This window comes from Trachurus japonicus, chromosome 8 (assembly GCF_045865225.1).
Source record: "Trachurus japonicus isolate A0001 chromosome 8, Traja_1.0".
NCBI lineage: Eukaryota > Metazoa > Chordata > Actinopteri > Carangiformes > Carangidae > Trachurus > Trachurus japonicus.
Genome location: NC_140914.1, coordinates 1,186,876 through 1,210,441, shown reverse-complemented (window position 1 = coordinate 1,210,441; position 23,566 = coordinate 1,186,876). Strand labels below are relative to the sequence as shown.

The following is a 23,566-nucleotide window of genomic DNA, read 5'->3' as shown; positions in this document are numbered from 1 at the left end:
CCTTGCCACTCGTAGCTTCCCGGCGAGCCCACGATGACCTCGGTTTGACCGATGGAGGCGGAGATCCCCATGGTGCACATGACCTCACCTCTGACATCACCCAGGTGGCTGCACACACACACACACACACACACACACATACACACACACACACACACACGGTCAGTGGAGTGTCATGTGCCCTCTGACCAGTGGTGGACAGTAACGGAGTAAATTTACTTGAGCACTGTACTTAAGTACATATCCAGACCAGAGGATTTGTACTTTACTTGAGTATTAGATTTCTTTGGTACTTATTACTCTTACTTGAATACATTTCCAAGACAAATATTAGTACTTTTACTGGAGTTAATTAGTAGGAAGGCTGAAAAGTACTGGTTACTTTCAGGTCTTTTTCTAAAATCCTATTGGACACAAGCTGTGTTTGTCTGTGAAGGAAACCCTAACCCCTAAAAGCAGCACATCAGTGCAGCTGAGCAGCAAAGAGTTCATTCTCACTAACAAGAGTTAAAAGCTCCTTACATTCATTTACAAACTATTAGAGTCATTCATTGATGTGGACAATAAGACATTTACTCTGACTCTGACTTTGACTTACAGTACATTTAAAAGCAAGTACTTTTTTACTCTTACTGCAGTAACATGTCGACTGAGCTACTTTTACTTAACGGAGTAAATTTTGACCAGTAGTATTTGTACTCTTACTCAAGTTATTATAATGACTTGATAACTTGATAGATAATTTATGAATAAGGGGTGGGAGTAAATAAGTTTTACTTCTTCCCACTCCTTTTCGGATATGAAACAAACAAAACAAAAAAAATAATCAAATTACCTTTATTTTCAATTATTTTCTTTTATTTTTAATTATATAGATATATATATATATATATTTTTTTTTTGTTCATATGTTGTTTTTGCAAAGTTTTTCTTTGTTATGTCTGTCCATTTCTGTATTATGTTTTATTTCTTTTAACATGTCCAAAATAAACTTAAACTAAACTAAACTAAACTAAGTGCCTCTGACCCCTGACCTCTGACCTGTGACCTCTGACCTCTGACCTGTGACCTGTGACCCACCTGCACGCCTGATCTGGGTTCTGCCAGTTAGAGTCGTCCTCATCGTACTGCAGGTCGTTGCCACGGAGATAACACCGGCCAATCATCTGCCTGAGCTGTAACGGCCCGTAGAGTTTAACGAAGCGATGACCACACACCTGGAGAGACAGAGACAGAGACTCAATTCAACTTAACTTTATTTATAAAGCACTTTAGAAACAGACACAGCTGGGACGAAGTGCTGCACAGTAAACAACATAAAATATAAAACTATGTAAAAACAATAAAACAATTACAATTTTAAAACAACAAAGCACTAAAACAAGAGCAGAGCCTCCTGTGGGCTGAAGACCAAGGGATAAAAATGTGTTTTAAAGGGACATTGTGTAGGAATTCCTCCCATCTAGCGTTGTGGTTGTAGATCTCAAGCAACTCAGTCGTATTTTTCATGCTGCATTCATGTGAAATTGGGCAGACGGCAGGCGGACATAAACAAGCCTCTATGTAAACAAGTAGTCCATCAGCACGAGGCAAAAACAATACACGTGACAATATGTTGTCATGGCGATGTGGTATTGTTTTTACCGGCTTTCTCTGGACTTCTGTGACTAAAATGACATCTGGTTTGTTAGCGACGGCCGTCTGCCCGACTGCAGGTGAATGCAGCATCAGTGACACCACATGGCAGCAGCACCGAGCTTACCCGCTCCATGGAGATATGAACGATATGAACGGCTCATTCAGAGCTGAAAGGAACACTTCACTTTGTTGATTCATGAAGAACAGACTGAGGGCCAGATTTACTAAAGGTTTGCGTGTATTAAAACGTGTGCAAACGTGATTTCATGCGCAAACACATGTGGAACCTGATCTACTAACCGGACGCACCGAGGATTGCGTCTCTCACACGAGCAGAATAGCAGGTGCGATCCATTTAGCGTGTTTGCCTTGATGAATATGTAAATATCGGCGTTTCAGCCAGAACGTGCAGAATACTGGGAGGAGTAGATGCAAATAGATTTATTTAGCGCGTGCAATGTGATTTACCAAACCAGGAAGAGATTGCGGTGGCTGTTTTTGACTCTTTATTTACCACGTCTGAAAACCATGTACTAACTGATACAACTTTGCCAAAACGTATGCATTTATTGATTTGATACCTGTCAGAGCCCCGTGATCTTACATCTCTGCATTTCCTCACGTCTAGGTAATTCTCTAACAGTTTTTCAGCCGTGTTAAAAGTCATTTACGTGCCGTTACGCACGGGGCACGTCTGTCCTGCAGTGCGCTCCTCTCCTCTCCTCTCCTCTCCTCTCCTCCCCTCCTCTCCTCTCCTCTCCTCTCCTCTCCTCTCCTCTCCCCTCCTCTCCTCTCCTCTCCTCTCCTCTCACCTGGCTGCTCAGCTCCGACTCTCAGTCCCGGTCCCGGACTGAGACACGTCACCGCTGCCTTCACCCGTCTTTGATCCCTCTGGTCAGTGGTCAGAGCGTTTAGATCCGTGTGTCCCACCTGAGCTCTCTATTAATCCACTCGATCATGGGCGGCACACACACACACACACACACACATATTACAGGTGTGTGATTGTCGCTGCAGCTGCTGCCTGTTCGTCACTATATGACGAGTTGGGCCCTGTAGCGATTTGTGTTTATTTATCTAAACAGAGCGCGAGAGAGATGAACACACATGCTGTCATTATGCATCGGATCAAATGTCATTCTGTCCCTTCGTCCATCCAGCTCTCTGTCCACTCTCTCCATGGCGGAAATGATTACACGCGCAAAACCCTCATTTACATATTGCGGTTTGCACGTGTTTTCATTTAGCGGGTTACTCTTAGTAGATCACCTGTTTTGCGTGCACTAACCAAACTCGCAATATTATAGCGGGCGCAAACAATATAGCGCCCGCTATCTGGGATCTTAGTAAATCCGGCCCTAATCCATTTTCATGAAGAGACAACAGGAGAAGTTACACAATGGCCCTTTAAAAAAGTTTAAGTTTAAACACAGTGAGACAGAGAGGAGGCTTCTCTGATGTCTGTCCCTCTGAGACCGGTACGTCCAGGAGCAGCTCAGAGAGGTAATGGGGGGGGGGGGGGGGGACCATTTAAAGATTTAAAAACAAATTAAAGAATATTAAAATGAGCTCTAAGTGCAGCGTCAGCCAGGATACTGCTGTAGTTGGGAGGCGAGCAGCAGCGTTTGGTGAGGGAGAGCTGTCTGACTGCAGATTAAAGGCCATTACAGGAATCCAGCTGCGTTGTGATGGAGGATCAAAGTGTCTCAAAGTGAAGCGACTGTTGCACCAATCTACCCATCCGGTTTAAAACCACCGTCCATCTTAAAACCCAGGGTTGTGACTGACTGTTGGCTTCATAGAGTGAGCCAAGAGCCACTGGGGCCAAACACCATCAGTTATGTTTTCTCTTCATGACATTTTAAAAAGTTCAGGGACATCCAGGTCTAATGTCTTCCTCCCACCTCCCACTGTCCATCAGAGGAGCTCAAACCTAAAGCAGAAGTCAGGTGAATGTTTGTGTTAATCTAAGTCTTAAATAGTTGTATCTTCCGACAACAATCACTTCTATAGAGTGTTTGGTCTGAAACACGGGTCTGTCAGTCACTCTGCTCTGCTCTGAGCCCAGGAGAAAACTTTCCTTGTATCCTACAACCTTTATCCAATGAGGAGAGAGAACGGCATAAAGGGGCAGTCCTCTCTGTGTGTGCAGCCAAGGGATGCGCCTGAATGTGGTGACGTAGGACGAGGGCCAATAGATCCATGACGAGGGCGGGGGCTGCTAACTCCATCTGCTGACAAGACGTTATGGTGCGTTCAAGGCAACCCGTAACTCGTGTTTTTCCGACCTGTGAAGTTGTACCAGTTGGATCTGGTACGAGTTCACGGGTCAGAAGTTACGAGTGGCCGTTATAGTGACTTTCACAGGTAAAACAGGTCGGAGAAACACGAGTGGGTTGCCTGGAACGCTACAAAGTCGTAAGTCGTGACTTGAAGCTGTAATTTACGGTTTCAAAAGCCTGCCTGGAACGCAGCATTAGCCAAAACGACCGGATCGCTTACTCCTGCTTTAATATCAGACTTTTTTTCTTCTTTATATTCTTGAACTCCAAAAATCAACACACAAATGGTTGATGAAAGGCTGGGCGTGCCAACTGGGCGTGCCAGCTCGGCTCGGCCCAGCTCGGCCCCAACGTTCAGGCTGAGAATCTAAACTCAGGACCAGGACCAGGATCAGATGTGGAGCTGTTTGTTTACATTCTAGGTTCAGTAATTGAACTTGTTTCATACGTTCTTATCACTCACTGGTTCCCTGGAGCTGTCAGTCATCTTCACTAGTCACTGATCGATAAATCATCATCATTTACTCTAGTAAACATGATGGACAGTCTGTTACTGAGAGAACTGACAGCTGTCTTGACCACAGTCTGTTAATGTGCTGTTGTTCTTAACAGATGCTGATTGTTCTGTGTGTGTTTTGTGTGTATTTATGTGTATTGGATGTTTTTGTGTGTTTGGGACCTCCTGGCTGCAAATCAATTTCCCAGCAGGGACAATGAAGAGAACTTTGACCTTTGAACTTTGAATTGATCAGTGACTCCCCGTGACTATACAGCGACTGGGAGTCCCTGATCAATAACACTGATTGGTGCCATAACAGATGTCTGGTTGCTAAGTGACCGGCTGTAAACAGCATCAATCAATCAATCAATCAATCAATCAATATCCTTTAGCCTATTTAACCAGGTAAAAACTCATTGATATTTAAAACCTCTTTTCCAAGAGTGACCTGGCCAAGACAGCAGCACACAACAGCTCAGTTGCACATCACACAAGACTCAAATAAAATACAATCACACATTTCAGGAAAACATGATTAAACAACGCAATCACACAGTCTGATTGAGCTCAATTCTCTGTCTTTTATAATTGACTTGAATTCCCCCAGAGTTACAAGATGTGTCAGTTTTAAGTCCTTCTGCACATCATTCCAGGTCGACGGGGCTGAAAATTTAAAAGCCTTTTTGCCCAGTTCCGTTCTCACTCTCGGGACCTGCATCTGTATAATGTCTAAACGTTCTGACTCTGCATCTGTATAACGTCCAGAGAACGCAGCTGGCCACATCGGCTGTGGTTTCTACACATGTGTACACACAAATATGTAGGCAAAAGTCCAAGAACAGATTTATAAATGAAAGTCAGCCAGTGAGAGAGTCTACGGACATACAGAGATGGACAATGTGCGACGGCATATAAGGAACAGTGATGTACACGATAGCTGCAACCAGTAATAAAACACACAGCACAGTGATATACAGTATCCAGTTTCTTTAAAAACTGATCAGTTGCGTTCATAAAAAGCAGCAGGTCTCCGTCGTCCAACAAGGGGAAAAAAGTTGAGTTGATCAAGTGTTTTCTGACTTGCAACGAAAAACATGATTTATTCCTAAAAAAGAACCCTAATTTCAGTTTCAGTTTAGAAACGAGTTTGTCGATGTGCAGTTTAAAGGACAGGTTCTCAGCAGAGAACAGTCACAGCTTCGTCAGCCAATCAGAGCAGAGAGAGACTCACCAGCACGCGCCCCCCCGGCGGGCCCTGGCTGGCCACGGAGACGCCCAGCCACATGTCCTCCACCAGGTCCTCGCCCTCGTCCACGTCTGCAACAGGAGCACAGTCATCACAGTCAGCCGGTTGCCGTGGTTACCGCTGATTTACAGCCCACTCAGGACTCAGGTCTTATCTGAGAGACGGACGCAGCATCCGAGCCGAGGCCAGGACGCTCTAATGGAGCCGACAGCATCAGATAAGAGCTCCGATTGGCCCACACATACACACACACACACAGCAGCCAGCGGCCAATCACAGCCAATCACAGCCAATCGAGAGCCGAAGCGGAAGCAGGAAGTAACGGCGCCATGGGACCTCAATTCGGAAGAAGTGAACGGGACTCCAAGTTTTATTTCGTGATCCGTTTGAATTGCGCCATGAGAAAAAAAGATATCCTCTACCTGTTTAAGGTGTAGGGAAGATGGGGCTGGTTAAGTTATGTATGTCTTGACGGTGTCTTAGTGTGTAAATGGGGATGGAAATCTAAAAGCTGCTCCGTCCATCCCCCTTTCAGGCCAGGTGTTGTTGTTTTCTGTGTTGTTGCTGTTTTGGTGTGTTGATGTGTGAGTTACTGTGGACTGGTGTGAAATAAAACACTTTTAAAAAATAAAATAAATAAAAACACCACGTTTCATGCCGAGAAATCAGTAGTTTGTCGTAAAACGGCAACAGAAGAATGTATTTAGGCCCTGTCCCAATTCTCCCCCTTAAATCTTCCACTTGGTTTTGAGTGCCCTAAACCGTAAATTCCCCTCTTTGAGGGAAAGTGGCAGAAAATCTTTCCCTATGGAAATGGGACACCACTAGTGTAGTGAACGTAGCGAACGTGATAACATACGTCACATGTTTACAATTATACTGGTGGAGTGTGCTACTATTTTCATTCAGGAAAAATGCCGGCGATTCCGCTGTTGTGTTGCCTGTTGCGTTGCTGTGTTTGTTTATCTCAGTCTAAACAATTTTTGTAATTAGTCATGGTTATCATAGATTAGCCGGGCTAACGGTTAGCTACCTGTTTAACTTTAATAACTCAGTGACTCAATAAACGCTCCATGAACAAATATTTTCTCCAGCGGATATCTGAGTTCCAACATGACTGAGCTAACTGGAGTAGTTTCATGTGGTGTCCCACAACGGGAGGGTTTTAACAGCTGACGTCCTGCTGTTAGCTTAGCTACCGCCGTTAGCTTAGCTGCTGCTGTTAGCTTAGCTACCGCCGTTAGCTTAGCTACCGCTGTTAGCTTAGCTGCTGCTGTTAGCTTAGCTACCGCTGTTAGCTTAGCTGCTACCGTTAGCTTAGCTACCGCCGTTAGCTTAGCTACCGCCGTCAGCTTAGCTACCGCTGTTAGCTTAGCTGCTGCTGTTAGCTTAGCTACCGCTGTTAGCTTAGCTACCGCTGTTAGCTTAGCTGCTGCTGTTAGCTTAGCTACCGCCGTTAGCTTAGCTACCGCTGTTAGCTTAGCTGCTGCTGTTAGCTTAGCTACCGCTGTTAGCTTAGCTGCTACCGTTAGCTTAGCTACCGTTAGCTGTCCCTGTCAGCTGCAGCCACTGACGCGACACCGTGATTCCCCCAATAAATACCACACATAGCGACACAAAACACACACAGAGAGAAATAGTAATGTTTCTTCAAGCATTTCAGATTTGTCTAAACGGTGATCGAGCGTGACAACGGGTAATTTCATTTTCCACTTCGTTTTAAGCATCGAACCTCACTACATTTTAAGGGCAAAATCGCACTTCCCCTTCCTCCCTAGAGTAATGGGACACCCTACCCCTACATGTGAACGCGCAAAATATAGGGTTAGGGCAAATATTTAGGGTTAGGGGGAGAATTGGGACAGGCCCTTAGTGTGAAGACACTCTAGGACTACAGATCTGGTGTCGTCACCAACTGACACGGGAAAGGAAGGGCGCCATGTGGTCGCCATGGTGACGTCACCTACACCACCTGTAGTCTTTCTGGTTACAGATTCTAAGGAGTTTTATTCTACAATAGTTTTACAACAAACTGCTGATTTCTCTTCATGAACCGTGATGTTTTAAACAGGTGGAGGACAGAGTTTTCATGGCACAATTCAACCGGATCATGAAATAAAACTTTGACTCCCGTTCACTTGTATGGAGACTTTTTTCGAATTGAGGTCCCATGGTAACCGTTACTTCCTGCTTCTGCTTCGGCTCTCTATCACAGCCAGTCACAGCCAATCACAGCCAGTCACAGCCAGTCACAGCCAATCACAGCCAGTCACAGCCAGTCACAGCCAGTCACAGGAGCCTCACTTGGATCAATCAGCTTCATCCTGCTGCAGTCTGATTGGCCCGTGCTGATCGGACAGCTGTACACTCCACCCGTCCGATTGGCCGGAACATCAGGCTCCGCCCACTCCCTGGGAGCTCCCACCAACAGCCTGGAGACAGGTGAGACAGACAGGTAGAGACAGACAGGTGAGACAGACAGGTGAGACAGACAGGTAGAGACAGACAGGTGAGACAGACAGGTGAGACAGACAGGTGAGACAGACAGGTAGAGACAGACAGGTAGAGACAGACAGGTAGACGCTTGTTTATCCTGTTACATGCAGCGTCTGTTGTCTGTCTGACGTCTGCCCCATTTCACCTGAATGCAACATCAAGAATACGTTCAGATATGCAACCGCACCGCTAGATGGGGGGAATTCCTGCGTACTGTACCTTTAAACTTCAAGTCTGAGTTGTTTAAATGACAGAAAACTGTTTTGATGAATGTAAATAAGCCTTAACTTTGGATTGACTTAATCCATTATAATTTTTTTTTTTTTTTATATTTTTCGGCTTTTTGCCTTTATTTGATAGTGATGACAGTAGAGATAGACAGGAAATGGGGAGGCAGAGAGAGGGGGAATGACACGCAGGAAAGGTCTGCCGACGCGGGATTCGAACCGGGGACGCCTGCGGCGAGGACTGCAGCCTCTACATGGGGCGGCCGCTCTACCCACTGCGCCACGCACCGCCCCTTAATCCATTATAATTAAACAAGATTTTATAGCCGATACATAAAAAAGAAAGAAAGAAAAAACGGGTTTGTTTTCACTTTAAAGTTTAAAATTGTATAAAAACAAATGAGACAGATAAAGCTGCAAAACTATAAAATAATCACTGCTTTCAAAACAAAAACCGGTAACACTTTATAATGAGTACACACTATTAAGCATTAGTTAAGCATTAATAAATGCTGAATTCTTCATTTATAACGTATGGATACTCATTAGTATGTAGTTTATAAACACAGTTAAAAATGTTTTACTAATCATTAATAAGCACAGTAGTTATGGATTCATAAACACTGAATTTATCATTCATAAAGCATGTTTCTGATGTAAATACTCATTAGTATCTGGTTTATAGTCACAGTTATAAATGTTTTACTCTTCATGAATAAGCTTATATATAAATGATGGATTCAGCATTTGTAAATGAAGTATTACATCACTTACCTACCAGTTATTTAGTATTTGTCAGTGGTTTGTAAGATTACTTAGAGAGTATATATAAATGATGAACAATCTACTTAGATGTACACGTCTGCATGCTCTTACACGTCCACTATTCAGACATGTACTAATGGTTAGTAAATATGTTAGTAGATATTTTATAAAAACTCACAAATTCCATTTCCAGTGAATGCCTTATAAACAATTCCTAATGCAGGAATTCATGAATTCAAGCGGTTACAAAGCATTTACTACTCGTTAATTAAGCATTTTGTGTGAGCTCATCTAAAGTGGGGACTATTTATGCCTTATAAAGCATTTACAAATGAGATTTAAAGGATGGCAATGCCTCAAGACTCTCAAAAGTTACCAAGACCAAGGAGAGACAACACAAAGGGAACATATTGCATTGATATTTATTACAACTTCCCCGATGTAAGACGAACAAGGATCAACATGACTGAATAAAGTACAGCAAATACAATGTCTCTGTGAAAAAAATAAAATTAAAATTAAACCTTTCTGTATCAAAAAATAAAATAAAATCTTTATGTATCAAAAAATAAAATCAAAAATGCCAACACTGGAGGTTTAAGTACAGCAAATACAATGTCTCTTTGAAAAAAAATCTATCTGTAGACAAAAATAAAGTCAGAAAATACTGTATTTCAGTGTCACAATCTAACGTACTGAAATTCTAAATCCTATCTTCAAGAAAAGTCTATTTGAAAATTATTTGAGACAGATTAAATAAATATAGTCAACATATGATAAAATAACACAGCGGATTTTACAGCATTACAAAAACAAAGTCCACTGGTTCCTTGGAATTAGTCTTAGCCACCTCCCACAGAAAGATAAATTATTACTAACAATGGTTACAGTGGCTGCATATCACTACTTGTATTTTTTGTAAATGTCATGAATCAGTCTGCCAAATGCACCCTCACGGTGTTTCTTTGCGAGCCATTCATTCCACTCAATCACTGAAAGGTGGTCGGAAAGCAAACTGTCAGTGCGATTGCCCCTAAGCCTCCAGATCTGCTCCTTGTAGGATCTCCAGCCCCTTTCAAGATGCTGAGTATGGGCTCTAGTTTCGGGATCTACATACCACCTGCTGTGGTTGACAGTGTGATGGTTGTACCCTAGTGCAGAGAGTATGCGATACGCACGCCACTCATCACTGATAACTGTAGATCCAAGCCTCACATGATGAGCAATCAAGGGGACTAGATGTCTTCGAGATCTTCTCTCCACAAGACGTAGAATAGGCTTTCTTCGTCCGTGATGATGGCTCACAGCCAACATTCCAAAGACCCACTTTTTTCTTTTCCAACCCCCAGCCATTCTTCCTCTCCCATACTGATACAGAAACAAAACAACAAACAGACAAAAACAGATACATTATATTACCAACAACTTGTTTGACTTTATTTGACACTTAATGAAAGTCACTATTGTTATAACATACCTTTCTTTTGTGCCGGAAAAGGCTCTCATCGATCACAACAAACTCCCTTCTTCCACCAATCTGCTGGCCTGTACGCCTTCTCATCCTTTCAACTGCTGTGACACAGACCTCCCTTAATTTTTTTGCCATTTTAGTGAGCGTTGTTGAACTGGCTGCAATAGTATCGTCCATCATGTCAATCTGTCTTAATCGAAGACCCTGACAAAATCTTAAAAGAAAAATGAAAAAAAGTTGTTAAAAAAGGTATTGACAAAACATGGTATGCATTATTTTGTATTTGAGTGTTCTATGCAATTACAGAGAGAACACCATGAGTTTATGTTATTATTGCTATTATTTGCCCACCTGTACATGAACTGCATCCAGTTACTGAAGGAGACCTTTGAATGACTGAAGATTGACTTGTGCCTCACAGATATTTGTTTTTCCTTTCCCATATGTGCTGCTTGGCGACAGGTCCTTTAAAAAGTACAGGAAAAGGATTTACTGGTACTCACTCACTGACTCACTGACACACACACACACACACACACACACACACACACACACACACACACACACACACACAGGTTTGGGTCATAATGGTAGCCTACAGTAAAACAAAATGACATTTTTTAGGCTCTTGCTTCACAACAACAAAGTTGTCAGTTTGGCCCTTGATTAAATAGCCTTGCTGCAGCAAAAATTTAGACAATTAATATCCCATAGGACACACACAATGTAGGCTATTTGCCGTTTGTGCAGTAGTGTTTCTGTAAATTCAATTTGATTTATTGTAAAATATGTAAATATCAATGTTTGATCCTAAAGGATTTAGATTAGGCTGCATTTGTTAACCCATAGGCTATACATTACTTACAACTTTCCATTTAATTTGCATTGAGTAGCCTGAATACCGTAGGCCTAGGCTACATCTCAAAATAATCTGACTCCAAACCTGCCAGCATCAACATAAAAGACTAATCAACACGTAACTGCAAATTAGTATTATTTAGGAATCATATCTCACCAAGCATAGAGATCTCCGCTGTTCGTCCTCTTTTTCAGTTTCATGTCCTGATGGCATGTTCTGCATTTGACTTTTCTTTTTAGCAGTTTCCTCTTCTGAAGCCACTTTATCAGCTTTAATGCATTTCTTTTCGAGGTTTCGTCGTTAATAAGCTTCTTCAATCGGCTGAGTCCGCTCATTGTTTTGTGGACGTTGAGCTTGTTGCCGCTCTCAGTACGTGACGCACGTGACGTCGTCAACGTGATGACGGTGGGTGGCGGCAACCACGTGCGAGGAGCAGACGTTGCTGATCGATGGTGCAGCCAGGTGCATGTGCAGCAGCTTGGAGAGATGGAGACGGAGCGCTCTGCCCTGGATCTACGAGGCCGACGGACGCGGGCCCAAAAGAAAGCCGGCGTGGAGATGAATACATCGGAGTCGGCGGCCGTCAGCGGCACTAGTAGTGAGTAGCATACATTTTGTTTGCTGGCACACCTGGAATAGCTAACGTTAGCTTGTTAGCCTTCAGGTTAGCCTTGTTAGCAATTGATGGCGTTAGCTCTAGCTCCCTGACGTTACTACCGCGAGATGTATAAATATGATAAACACACATATCAGGACAGTTGACTGTCTATATTCTATAACACTTTAGCGGTGCTCTTTTTTTTGTGCACGTCCACTGTCTCCCGACCCACACAAACACATTTCAGGACCACTGACTCAGAGCAGCCTCCTTTCATATAACGTTAGACGGCGGGCAACACCTGAGAGTAATATTCTCATCTTGTGCCTGCTGTAAGGATAATATAATCATAGAAGCCTGATAATCAGAGCTTATGTCTGTTCTGATGTCTGTTCTGATGGTAGCCTACAAGTCAGCAGTGTAATGCATGTGGGAGACTTCCCATATGTAACGGAGGCCCGGAATATAGGAGATACTATACTGAATAAAAATGAATACTTAAACGTTAATAATGAACATTTATAACGAACAGTTTCTTTATTTTAGATGTGACCCTGGCCCCTACTGCACAGCTGGTGGACCAAAAAAAATCCCATGAGTTGGAGATTTGCAAGATGAAGGTAGAGTTGCAAAGGGAGAAGATTGATGAGCTCATCAAAGAGAGAGACTACCTAAAAGAACAGCTGGCATCAGGTAAGTCTCTGTACACACAACTGTGGGTATTATTATGTTAGTTTACTGTATCTCTGAACTCTTGATTATGCTTATGTGTCTCTTTGTGCCATAACCTTATGTTTATGTTTGAATCTACAGCTCTTAAAAAAGAGGATACAGGTTCCACCCAGGCAATCTGCTTATCCTCATCTTCCGCTTGTGACAGCTCACTGGAGGAGTCCTCTGATGCTATGTCTGACTCTGACTCTACTGCATCCTCATCAGAGGAAGACAAGAAAAAGAAGAAGAGGAAGAAGAAGAAGGGGAAAGAGAGAAAGTCTAAGAAGTCAAAGAAAATGAAACCACAGACACGTAAAAGAGGTAAAATATACTACATGTACTTTCCCCCTTCTTTACTCACTAGGTTTATGGTTTGGTCCTGTTTATCTCTAGTACAGTTGTTCCTCTCCTAGCTGATTCTTCTCACATGATGTGACCGTCAATTGTTCTGATCTCAAATCTCATAAGCCGTGTGTGTGTGTGTGTGTGTGTGTGTGTGTGTGTGTGTGTGTGTGTGTGTGTGTGTGTGTGTGTGTGTGTGTGTGTGTGTGTGTTAAAGTGTATATTAAAGTGTATGTGTGTAAATACCTTTACTGTTACTGTTGATAACACTAATTCTTTGTTGTCTATATTGCAGTCCAAAATCCGGATCAGGTCGTGTCCCGCTACAAAAAAATTCTCCGGCTGTTTAGTCGAGGAAGAACAATGTCTGCTGCTTTCAAGCAGGTTGGGGTCGACCGGAACACGGTTGTTGTCTCTGCTCCAATCGCAGAACTGTCCATCGCTGCCCCCAGCAAATACAAGGAACTCCTGAAAAGCTACAGCAGTCGAGTAAAACTCAGTGGGTTTGCCACACAGTGTGCCACTGCAATCGAGGAGGATCCAGGAATAGTCAACGCAGTTAGAGCCTTGAAGACTTCCGGCAAGCTCCTTCCTCTAAAAATAAAGTCAGCTATGATGCTAGATTAACAGTTATACTGCTTAATGTTTGAAAGATGGAAGACAAAAAAGTTCATTGTTGAATTGTGAGACTGAAATATTTATTAATTTTTTGATACAGAAAAAAATAATCTGATTTTATTTTTTTTGATACAGAAAGATTTTATTTTATTTTTTGATACAGAAAGATTTTATTTTATTTTTTGATACAGAAAGGTTTTATTTTAATTTCATTTTTTTCACAGAGACATTGTATTTGCTGTACTTTATTCAGTCATGTTGATCCTTGTTCGTCTTACATCGGGGAAGTTGTAATAAATATCAATGCAATATGTTCCCTTTGTGTTGTCTCTCCTTGGTCTTGGTAACTTTTGAGAGTCTTGAGGCATTGCCATCCTTTAAATCTCATTTGTAAATGCTTTATAAGGCATAAATAGTCCCCACTTTAGATGAGCTCACACAAAATGCTTAATTAACGAGTAGTAAATGCTTTGTAACCGCTTGAATTCATGAATTCCTGCATTAGGAATTGTTTATAAGGCATTCACTGGAAATGGAATTTGTGAGTTTTTATAAAATATCTACTAACATATTTACTAACCATTAGTACATGTCTGAATAGTGGACGTGTAAGAGCATGCAGACGTGTACATCTAAGTAGATTGTTCATCATTTATTTGTAATTGTAATTTGTAATCTTACAAACCACTGACAAATACTAAATAACTGGTAGGTAAGTGATGTAATACTTCATTTACAAATGCTGAATCCATCATTTATATATAAGCTTATTCATGAAGAGTAAAACATTTATAACTGTGACTATAAACCAGATACTAATGAGTATTTACATCAGAAACATGCTTTATGAATGATAAATTCAGTGTTTATGAATCCATAACTACTGTCCTTATTAATGATTAGTAAAACATTTTTAACTGTGTTTATAAACTACATACTAATGAGTATTTACATCAGAAACATGCTTTATGAATGATGAATTAAGTGTTTACGAATCCATAACTACTGTGCTTATTAATGATTAGTAAAACATTTTTAACTGTGTTTATAAACTACATACTAATGAGTATCCATACGTTATAAATGAAGAATTCAGCATTTATTAATGCTTAACTAATGCTTAATAGTGTGTACTCATTATAAAGTGTTACCCAAAAACCCATAGAGGCTTGTTTATCCTGTTACATGCAGCGGCTGTTGTCTGTCTGACGTCTGCCCCATTTCACCGTACTGTACCTTTAAAGACCCCCTCCCATGAAAATCGTGTTTTTCGTGCTTTTCACATGTTCCTGTGGCATTTTTCTTGTGTTAGAGCACATATCAGCAGAAAAGGAAGTGCAAAATTGCATTTCTGAGTTTTTCTGCCTTCAAATTGCTGTGAACCAACGGCAGACGCAAACTGGCAGTTTCAGGGAGACTGGAGCTGACGTGTCACAGCTCCAGGGGAGGGCACTATACTATACTACTACTACTGCTACTACTACTATACTACTACTATCCACCACTTTCCGGAGAACGACGCTGGGTGTCGCCATGACACTCCATTCATTACATTTTAGATTAACGTTAGCTGGGCTAACCGTTAGCTGTTAGCCGTTAGCAGTGTCTTAAATAACTCAATAAACGGCCCATGAAAAAAATATTTTTTCCAGTGGATTTCTTTGTTACAACATGACTGAGCTAACTGGAGTAGTTTCATGTGGTGTCCCACAACGGGAGGGTTTTGACAACTGACGTCCTGCTGTTAGCTAACAGCAGTTTGCTGCTGCTGACAGCTAACTGCTGTTAGCTGTCAGCAGCAGCAAAGCTAACAACTACGATAACCATGGTTGTGTCCGAAATCACTCACTCATTCCCTCCTTCCTACTCCCTATATAGTGAATTCAATATAGTGGACTATATAGTGGACTCACTGGTCAAATAAAAAAACACTTTCGGACACTACTCCGCCGCACAGTTAATGACGTATTACGTCGCGTAATTAAAACGTTCCGACAGCGATTGTAACAGCTGGTGCAGGTACCATGGATACAACCATGGCAACGGCCGGTGTAGAGGAGTAAAGCAATATATTAAGCGAATATATATATATTTAAGCATCAAAGATGTTCAATCAAACCCACATAGTTTGAAACAACATTCAAAACACACACAGCCAGTGTCACAACTAAGCATAATGTCCGCTAGCTTAATGCTAACGTTAATGTAAAACACCATAGACGGGCTAACAGAAATTAGCATCACTATCCAGAGTCTGTGGTCAGTTTATAACGCTTGTTAGGAAATTTGCTCCGACGTTTGTTGTGGGAGTCTGTGGAAGCTGCGACCGGACAACTCTGACAGCTGGACACATTTATTGAGGCTGCTGCACTACTGCATTTATTTGGCAGCTACACCGGTCACTACTGCATTTATTTGGTAGCTACACCGGTCGCTACTTCATTTATTTGGTAGCTACACCGGTCACTACTGCATTTATTTGGTAGCTACACCGGTCGCTACTGCATTTATTTGGTAGCTACACCGGTCGCTACTGCATTTATTTGGTAGCTACACCGGTCACTACTGCATTTATTTGGTAGCTACACCGGTCACTACTGCATTTATTTGGTAGCTACACCGGTCGCTACTTCATTTATTTGGTAGCTACACCGGTCGCTACTTCATTTATTTGGTAGCTACACCGGTCACTACTGCATTTATTTGGTAGCTACACCGGTCACTACTGCATTTATTTGGTAGCTACACCGGTCACTACTTCATTTATTTGGTAGCTACACCGGTCACTACTGCATTTATTTGGTAGCTACACCGGTCACTACTGCATTTATTTGGTAGCTACACCGGTCACTACTTCATTTATTTGGTAGCTACACCGGTCACTACTGCATTTATTTGGTAGCTACACCGGTCGCTCTGGGTCGCTGTGTTAACGGCGTCGATCCGTGACCGCAATGCATGATGGGATATCTTGCTCCGGTTAGTGACCATGGGATGTTCACTACATGTGGCGGTGAATTGTGGGATAGATTCAGTCACTATATAGTGAACATTAATAATCACTAAACATTCAGACACCACTACAAAATGGCCTGGTCACTATATAGTGAGTAGGGGGGGATTTCGGACACAGCCCATGACTAGTTGCAGAGGAGTGCACATAGAAGTGGTGGTGTTTGTTCAGTAATTCGTTTTGTAGACTTGACAAACATCAGATTAGTCAGGGCTACTACGGGGTTGAAAACCGACTTCCGTTGTGGTGTGACGCAATGGATCATGGGAAAATAAAGTGGTGGATACTAGTGCTACAAGCTCCCGCCCCGCTCTGCATCTGGCTCAGAGCTGAAAGGCTTGGCAGCTATAGCTCACCTGGTAGAGCAGCTTGCACCGTGAGCAAGGACTATGTTCCAGTCTGGAATCAAATCCCAGTGTGGAGTTTTACGCTAAATGCACTGAATCTGTCCAGCTGTCAGCGAGCGGGGGGTGGGGGGGTGCGGTGGCTGGGCGGGGCAACGCAGTCTCCGCCCACCCTCCAGAGGTGCATTGCTGATGAGCAGGTTTTAAAATGACCAAAAAGGGTCGCGGGAGTGGGACTTTAAGGAGCAAACCACAGCAGTTACATCTGACTGCCTCCTTCAGCTGTTGTTAAAGGGATAGTTAACCCAAAATTGAAATTTCCCTCATTATCTCCTCCCCCTCATGTGGACTAAGGGCTGGGAGAAGTTTCAGAGTCCTCCGTGGCTTCTCTGAGTTACAGGGGGTCTCGGCGTAGCAGTGCATGTCCATATAACGGTTGCAAATGGATACCAACTGTCTTCGTAACAAAAAGACACACCAAAAAACATCCAGATACCTCCATGCTGCTCGTCTGTAATGTCCCTCTGGTATTGAAGCCCTGACATGAGAAATTGTCCCGAAAAAAATTAAATAAGTCTATGTTTTAAGCTTGTTTTGTAGCGGAAGCTCCCAGTGTCTCAGTTCACTGCTCTTCCTGAACTGAAAGTTTATTTAATTGTTTTCTGAACAATTTCTCATTTCAGGGCTTCGATACAAGAGGGACATTACATACGAGCAGCATGGAGGTATTTGGATGTTTTTTGGTGTGTCTTTTTGTTACGAAGACAGTTGGTATCCATTAGCAACCGTCATATGGACATGCACTGCTACGCCGAGACCCCCTGTAACTCAGAGAAGCCACGGAGGACTCTGAAACTTCTCCCAGCCCTTAGTCCACATGAGGGGGAGGAGATAAGGAGTGAGTGAAAATTTCAATTTTGGGTGAACTATTCCTTTAACATTTCCATGTTTCTCACATTCTCTGTTATAAACAGTTTTCTTCCTCACCCTGAGCTTTCTCCTGGTTTTCCCTGTTAAAAGGGTTTTCCATGGAGTTTTTCCTCAGTGGATGTGAGGGTCTAAGGACAGAGGATGTTGTTATTATGGGATGTAAAGCCCTTAGTTTGAGACAGACTGGTGGTAACAACGGGCTATATTAATAAAACTGCCTTGTCTCCCTGATGCGATGTGATTGGTCGGAGTCGTGTCGGAGACGTCTGTCTGACCCGAGTCTGCAGCTGCTGCAAGGACACGGGGACGTCTGAGCCCCAAGGACACACACACACACACACACACACACACACACACACACACACACACACACACACACACACACACACACACACACACAGAGACACACACACACACACACACACACACACACACACACACACATATCCACAATCCTCCTCTGTAGAAACTAAAGACTCTAATATGTCAACAAAATAAAACTAAAGCAGCTTTATCCATTGGTCAGATTTATGGTCTGGAAATATGCAAATTAGCGCATATTTAATTAGATACTGCCTCATTTACATATTTAAACATAACATTTTGACAAAACTTGTAATACAAAAAACTAACTGTCTGAATGTCAGTGATAAACTTGGGAAGTTTCATGGTGAAATCTGTTGGTTTAAATTTTTTGCCCTGTTCACCTGCAGAGTCTCAGCTTAACACACACACACACACACACACACACACACACACACACACACACACACACACACACACACACACACACACACACAGATTCATTCATTTCCTGTCCAGACCCGACGTCTTCCAGCTGAACACACACACACACACACAGCTGCTCAGGTGTGTTGCCATGGCGATTAGATCACTGTCTGGTGGTGTCATGTGTGAACCCAGCTCAGTTTGTTCAAGATGACATCACACACCCGGAGCTTATTATGGCGCTTTTCCACGGCACAGTCACGGCTCGGTAAAGGTGCATTTCCACTACAGCTGAGTTTGGAGAGACTCACTCGTCTGCACCTCATTAAAGGTCCATTGTGTAGGAATTCCTCCATCTACACTGCAAAAACTCAAAATCTTTCCAAGAATATTTGTCCTCTTTCTTGTCAAAATGTCTCATTTCTAGTCAAAACTAATCTCTTTCCATGTAAAATAAGACTCATCACCTAAAAATTAACTTGTTTTTAGATCATTTCACTTGTTTCAAACTAATTTTCACTTGAAATAAGTAGAAAAATCTGCCAGTGAAAGTATCTTTTTTGTGTTTGTAATAAGAAAGAAAAACTTGCTCCACTATCAGATTTTTCTACTTATTTCAAGTGAAAATCTGCTTGAAAGAAGTAAAAAGTGTCTAAAAACAAGCTACTTTTAATGTGATGAGTCTGATTTTAAGTAGAATGAGATTTGTTTTGACTAGAAATGAGACAAATATTCTTGGTTCTGTAAACTGTATTTTATTGTGATTGTATTGTGAGTTTTATGTTGGGACTACAGATGGAAATTAGCCCTAGTGGCTAAATCTGGTACAACCATCTCTTCTCTGTTCTTGATTAATGGTATTGTACATTGTCCCGTAATAATAAACTAAACTAAACTAAACTAAACTAAACTAAATCTGGTAAGATTTTGAGTTTTTGCAGTGTAGCGTTGTGGTTGTATATCTCAAGCAACTCAGTCGTATTTTTCATGCTGCATTCAGGTGAAATTGGGCAGACGGCAGGCGGACATAAAAAAGCCTCTATGTAAACAAGTGGTCCGTCAGCACGAGGCAAAAACGATACACGTGCCGATATGTTGTCATGGCGATGTGGTATTGTTTTTACCGTCTTTCTCTGGACTTCTGTGACTAAAATGACATCTGGTTTGTTAGCGACGGCCGTCTGCCCGACTGCAGGTGAATGCAGCATCAGTGTTTAACATTCATATCCATGGAGATATGAATGATATGAACGGCTCATTCAGAGCTGAAAGGAACACTTCACTTTGTTGATTCATGAAGAACAGACTGAAGAACCAAATAATCCATTTTCATGAAGAGACAACAGGAGAAGTTACGTAATGTCCCTTTAACAGACCACGGTGGTTTAACACACAGCAACATTTAACTCAGGTGAAGGAGCAACAACAGTCTGATACAGATCAGCTGCTTTTGTTGCCGCTGTGTTTGAAATTTCCGGGATTGATTCTCATGTGGGACGTCGCGCTCGTACTCTTCCAGTGACGACGCTCTGTCCAATCAGTACACTGCAAAAACTCAAAATCTTTCCAAGAATATTTGTCTTATTTCTTGTCAAAATGTCTCATTTCTAGTCAAAACTAATCTCTTTTCATTTAAAATAAGACTCATCACCTAAAAATGAACTTGTTTTTAGATCATTTTCACTTGTTTCAAACTAATTTTCACTTCAAATAAGTAGAAAAATCTGCCAGTGAAAGCAAGTTTTTGTGCTTGTAATAAGAAAGAAAAACTTGCTCCACTATCAGATTTTTCTACTTATTTCAAGTGAAAATCTGCTTGAAAGAAGTAAAAAGTGTCTAAAAACAAGCTGCTTTTAATGTGATGAGTCTTATTTTAAGTAGAATGAGACTTGTTTTGACTAGAAATAAGACAAATATTCTTGGTAAGATTTTGAGTTTTTGCAGTGTGGAAGGCAGTCGGCTGACGTCACGTTATAGTTTCGCTTCAGCTGCTTGGAACCAGGAGGAGGAACTAAAATAGTTCCTGGTACCAGGTACTAGGGCTGGTGGAAAGGAAAAGAAAAAGAAAACGCTGCGCCGTACCGCTCCGCACCAATCACAGAGCAGCAGGTCGAACTCCTGACCCCTGAACTCCCCTCTGTGTGTGTGTGTGTGTGTGTGTGTGTGTGTGGTCCATTAGCAGCCAATTCAATTAGAGGAGGTAAAGAGGTGGTTGCCATGGTGACAGTGGAGACAGACAGCTAGGTGACCTCAGAGTGACCTCATCAGCTGTTCCTCCTGGGCTGACAGCAGTAGGACACATAGAGGACAATACAGTAAAAGAAAAAAAACAAAACAACACAACACAACACAACACAACAAAAAACAAACCAAACTGGTCTCTGGTTTATCCTCTGATCCAGCAGAACTGGTTCTGGTTGTGGACTGAGGGGCTCTAACATCCCTGGTGCTGCTCTCATTATTAACACTGCAGGGCATTCACCTGACTGTGTGTGTGTGTGTTGTAGTGTAATAATATGCTGCATGTGTTCTTTAAATGAAAAATACTTCAGACTCTGTTACACCAGAGGAATTCACTCAGTCTGGTCCTCGTCTCTGGACCGCACCCCCTCCCATCCGCCCCTCCCGCACCCCACCAGCCTCCCTATATCCACAGAATTAGCTTTAAAAAAATAAAAAATAAAATAAAATCTGAAAAAACTGAATTTGTCTGACTTACACTTATCTCATATAAGGCAGATCTCTGCTTCTGATGTGATGTGCAGCCTGCCTGGCTCCATACAGCAGCCTGGCATCTGGCGTATGGAGTCAGGCTGCTGTAGCGCTCCACTCCCTCCATTTCAGTAGAAAACGCTGTAGTACCTCCTCCAGGCCTGTGTGGAGCGTGTGTGGCGCTGTAGCGCTGCCACACAGAAACACCAACAACAGAGAAGAAGACAGAAAGCTTCCCCGCAGTATTCAAACTCCAGACACATGAGTGGATTAAATGTTGACTGGGAGTCGTGTCAGTGAAAATGTGACGGTCGATAATGATTTAACGGGCGAGATTCAGCTGCAGTGTCCGAGGGACCGAGTTAGTTAGACGCTGTTGTTAAGTTACGTCCATAGACTGTTGCTAGGCTACACAGCGGTGTGTCTCGGTACAGGTAGAGCGGTGGGGGTATGACATCATCGTTTCAGAAAAGATCCGTTTTGGGTGTTTTCGGACCACAAATGTGCAATGCTTCATAAAAGAAAAGTCCAGGTGCTTCAGCTGGCCTTTGAGAGAGACTGGACCCGGAAATGTCCAACCCAGTGGAAAGACGCTGTTCTTTAATGGCCACACTCGCCGCATAGCACTCTTCTAAGCCTCATTTAATGCATTTTGCCCGCCGTGGCATTGTTTATATTGTTTAGGCTATATCTTAAAGCTGAGTGGGTTTGTCCTGTCTGAATGTATGCTGCATCTGGCTGTGTGGTCTAGTAGCTTCAGTTGTTTCAGTGATGCTCAATGGCTGCGTGCGTGTGTGCGTAAAAGAGAGATGGCACACTGTGTGTGTGTGTGTGAGTGAACAAGGGAGCGGGGGGGGGGGTAATTTTCAGACAACGTCCGACTCTCCCAACAAAAATCCCGCACCCCCTCTCAGAAAATAGTTCCGACGTCCATGGACCAGGTCCATGAAACCTGTTGAACCACTGACCATCATCTCCACCACTGAAGTCCAACCAGTATTCACCACCTGGTGTCTCTCTACATCTCATGGTTGCTATAGTGACTCAGACTCTCATCAGCCTCCTGGTTTTGGTTTAGCCGCCTGTCTTGATCTAATTCTTTTTGTTCAGACGTTACAGAACTTTCATGACCACAACTTCTGAAGGAAATTGCAAACTGGAGCCATATTTCTTCTTTTGCTATAGCTAGATAAAAGTAGCCTTGTGTTAAAATGCACCAGAAGACGGAGAATGGTGTCTAGTCTTTACAACATTCCTGGGGGAGCAGGAGTTGGGTATCAGACAGACTCACCTGTACGTGTTGGTCCTCAGGTCCAGGTGCAGAGCGACCGACAGACCGAACAGAGTCCCGTCTCCTCCCGTCTTCACCAATGGGAACGAAGTGTCGAGGTTGAAGGCCACGCCCACTCCCACGCAGACGCCGAGCAACACACACACACCAGTCGCCATGGAGACAGACACCTGAGAAAAGAACAACAAAATGGGTAACACTTTACAATAAGGTACACAAAATTAGAGTAGTTAATGAGGAATTGAGGTACACAAAATTAGAGTAGTTACTGAGGAACTACTGATTAACTAACTATTAGTTAATGGTCAGTTCTTCAGGAACCCCTGATCAAATTTCAGAGGAGTAGTTAATGAGGAACTAATAATGATCTGGGGCCGTATTCACAAAGAGTCTTAGGGTTAAAAGTAGCTCCTAAGGGCCGAATTTAGGAGCAACTCCTAAAAAAAGTGGGCGTGTCAGTCTGAAATTTAGGACTCCTAGTTTTTTAAAATAAGAGTAATTCACAAAGTATTTTAGGCCTAAAAGTAGCTCCTAAGTCTGGGAGAGCTTCAAAGTCCTGGTGAGGACTCCTGACTCAGTAAGACCTATTCACAAAGAATCGGAGATGGCTGCAGCCAGGCAAATGTTTTGGAGACAATGGAGGAGTGGGGGGAGCTGGAGCACCTGTCCCTTTGCCCACTGATGCCCAAAGTGCCTTTTTGTCAGTGTTTTTTTTGTTTTGTTGTTGTTACAGCAACAATATCTACAACATTTTCGCTATAAAACGGGAGTAGTGACGGTGACGGACTGTCT

General features: G+C 42.6%; 1 protein-coding gene and 1 long non-coding RNA gene across 2 annotated transcripts in view; both read right to left on the bottom strand.

Moving 5' to 3' along the window:
• Positions 1 to 22,959, bottom strand: part of LOC146982257 (integrin alpha-3-like) — a 64,168-nt gene extending 41,209 nt beyond the window's left edge. The window contains exons 1-5 of the mRNA XM_085783321.1: positions 22,775 to 22,959; positions 7,970 to 8,097; positions 5,651 to 5,736; positions 1,081 to 1,217; positions 2 to 108 (exon numbers count right to left, since the gene is read on the bottom strand). Of these exons, the coding sequence (XP_085639447.1) occupies positions 2 to 108; positions 1,081 to 1,217; positions 5,651 to 5,736; positions 7,970 to 8,097; positions 22,775 to 22,932 (616 nt within the window). The 5' untranslated portion in view covers positions 22,933 to 22,959. The remainder of the gene's footprint in view (position 1; positions 109 to 1,080; positions 1,218 to 5,650; positions 5,737 to 7,969; positions 8,098 to 22,774) is intronic.
• Positions 9,785 to 11,059, bottom strand: LOC146982258 (uncharacterized). The gene is made up of 3 exons (XR_015036339.1): positions 10,976 to 11,059; positions 10,631 to 10,838; positions 9,785 to 10,521 (listed from the first exon to the last, which is right to left on the bottom strand). It is a non-coding gene; the product is annotated as an uncharacterized LOC146982258 (long non-coding RNA).
• Positions 22,960 to 23,566: the final 607 nt, after the last annotated feature.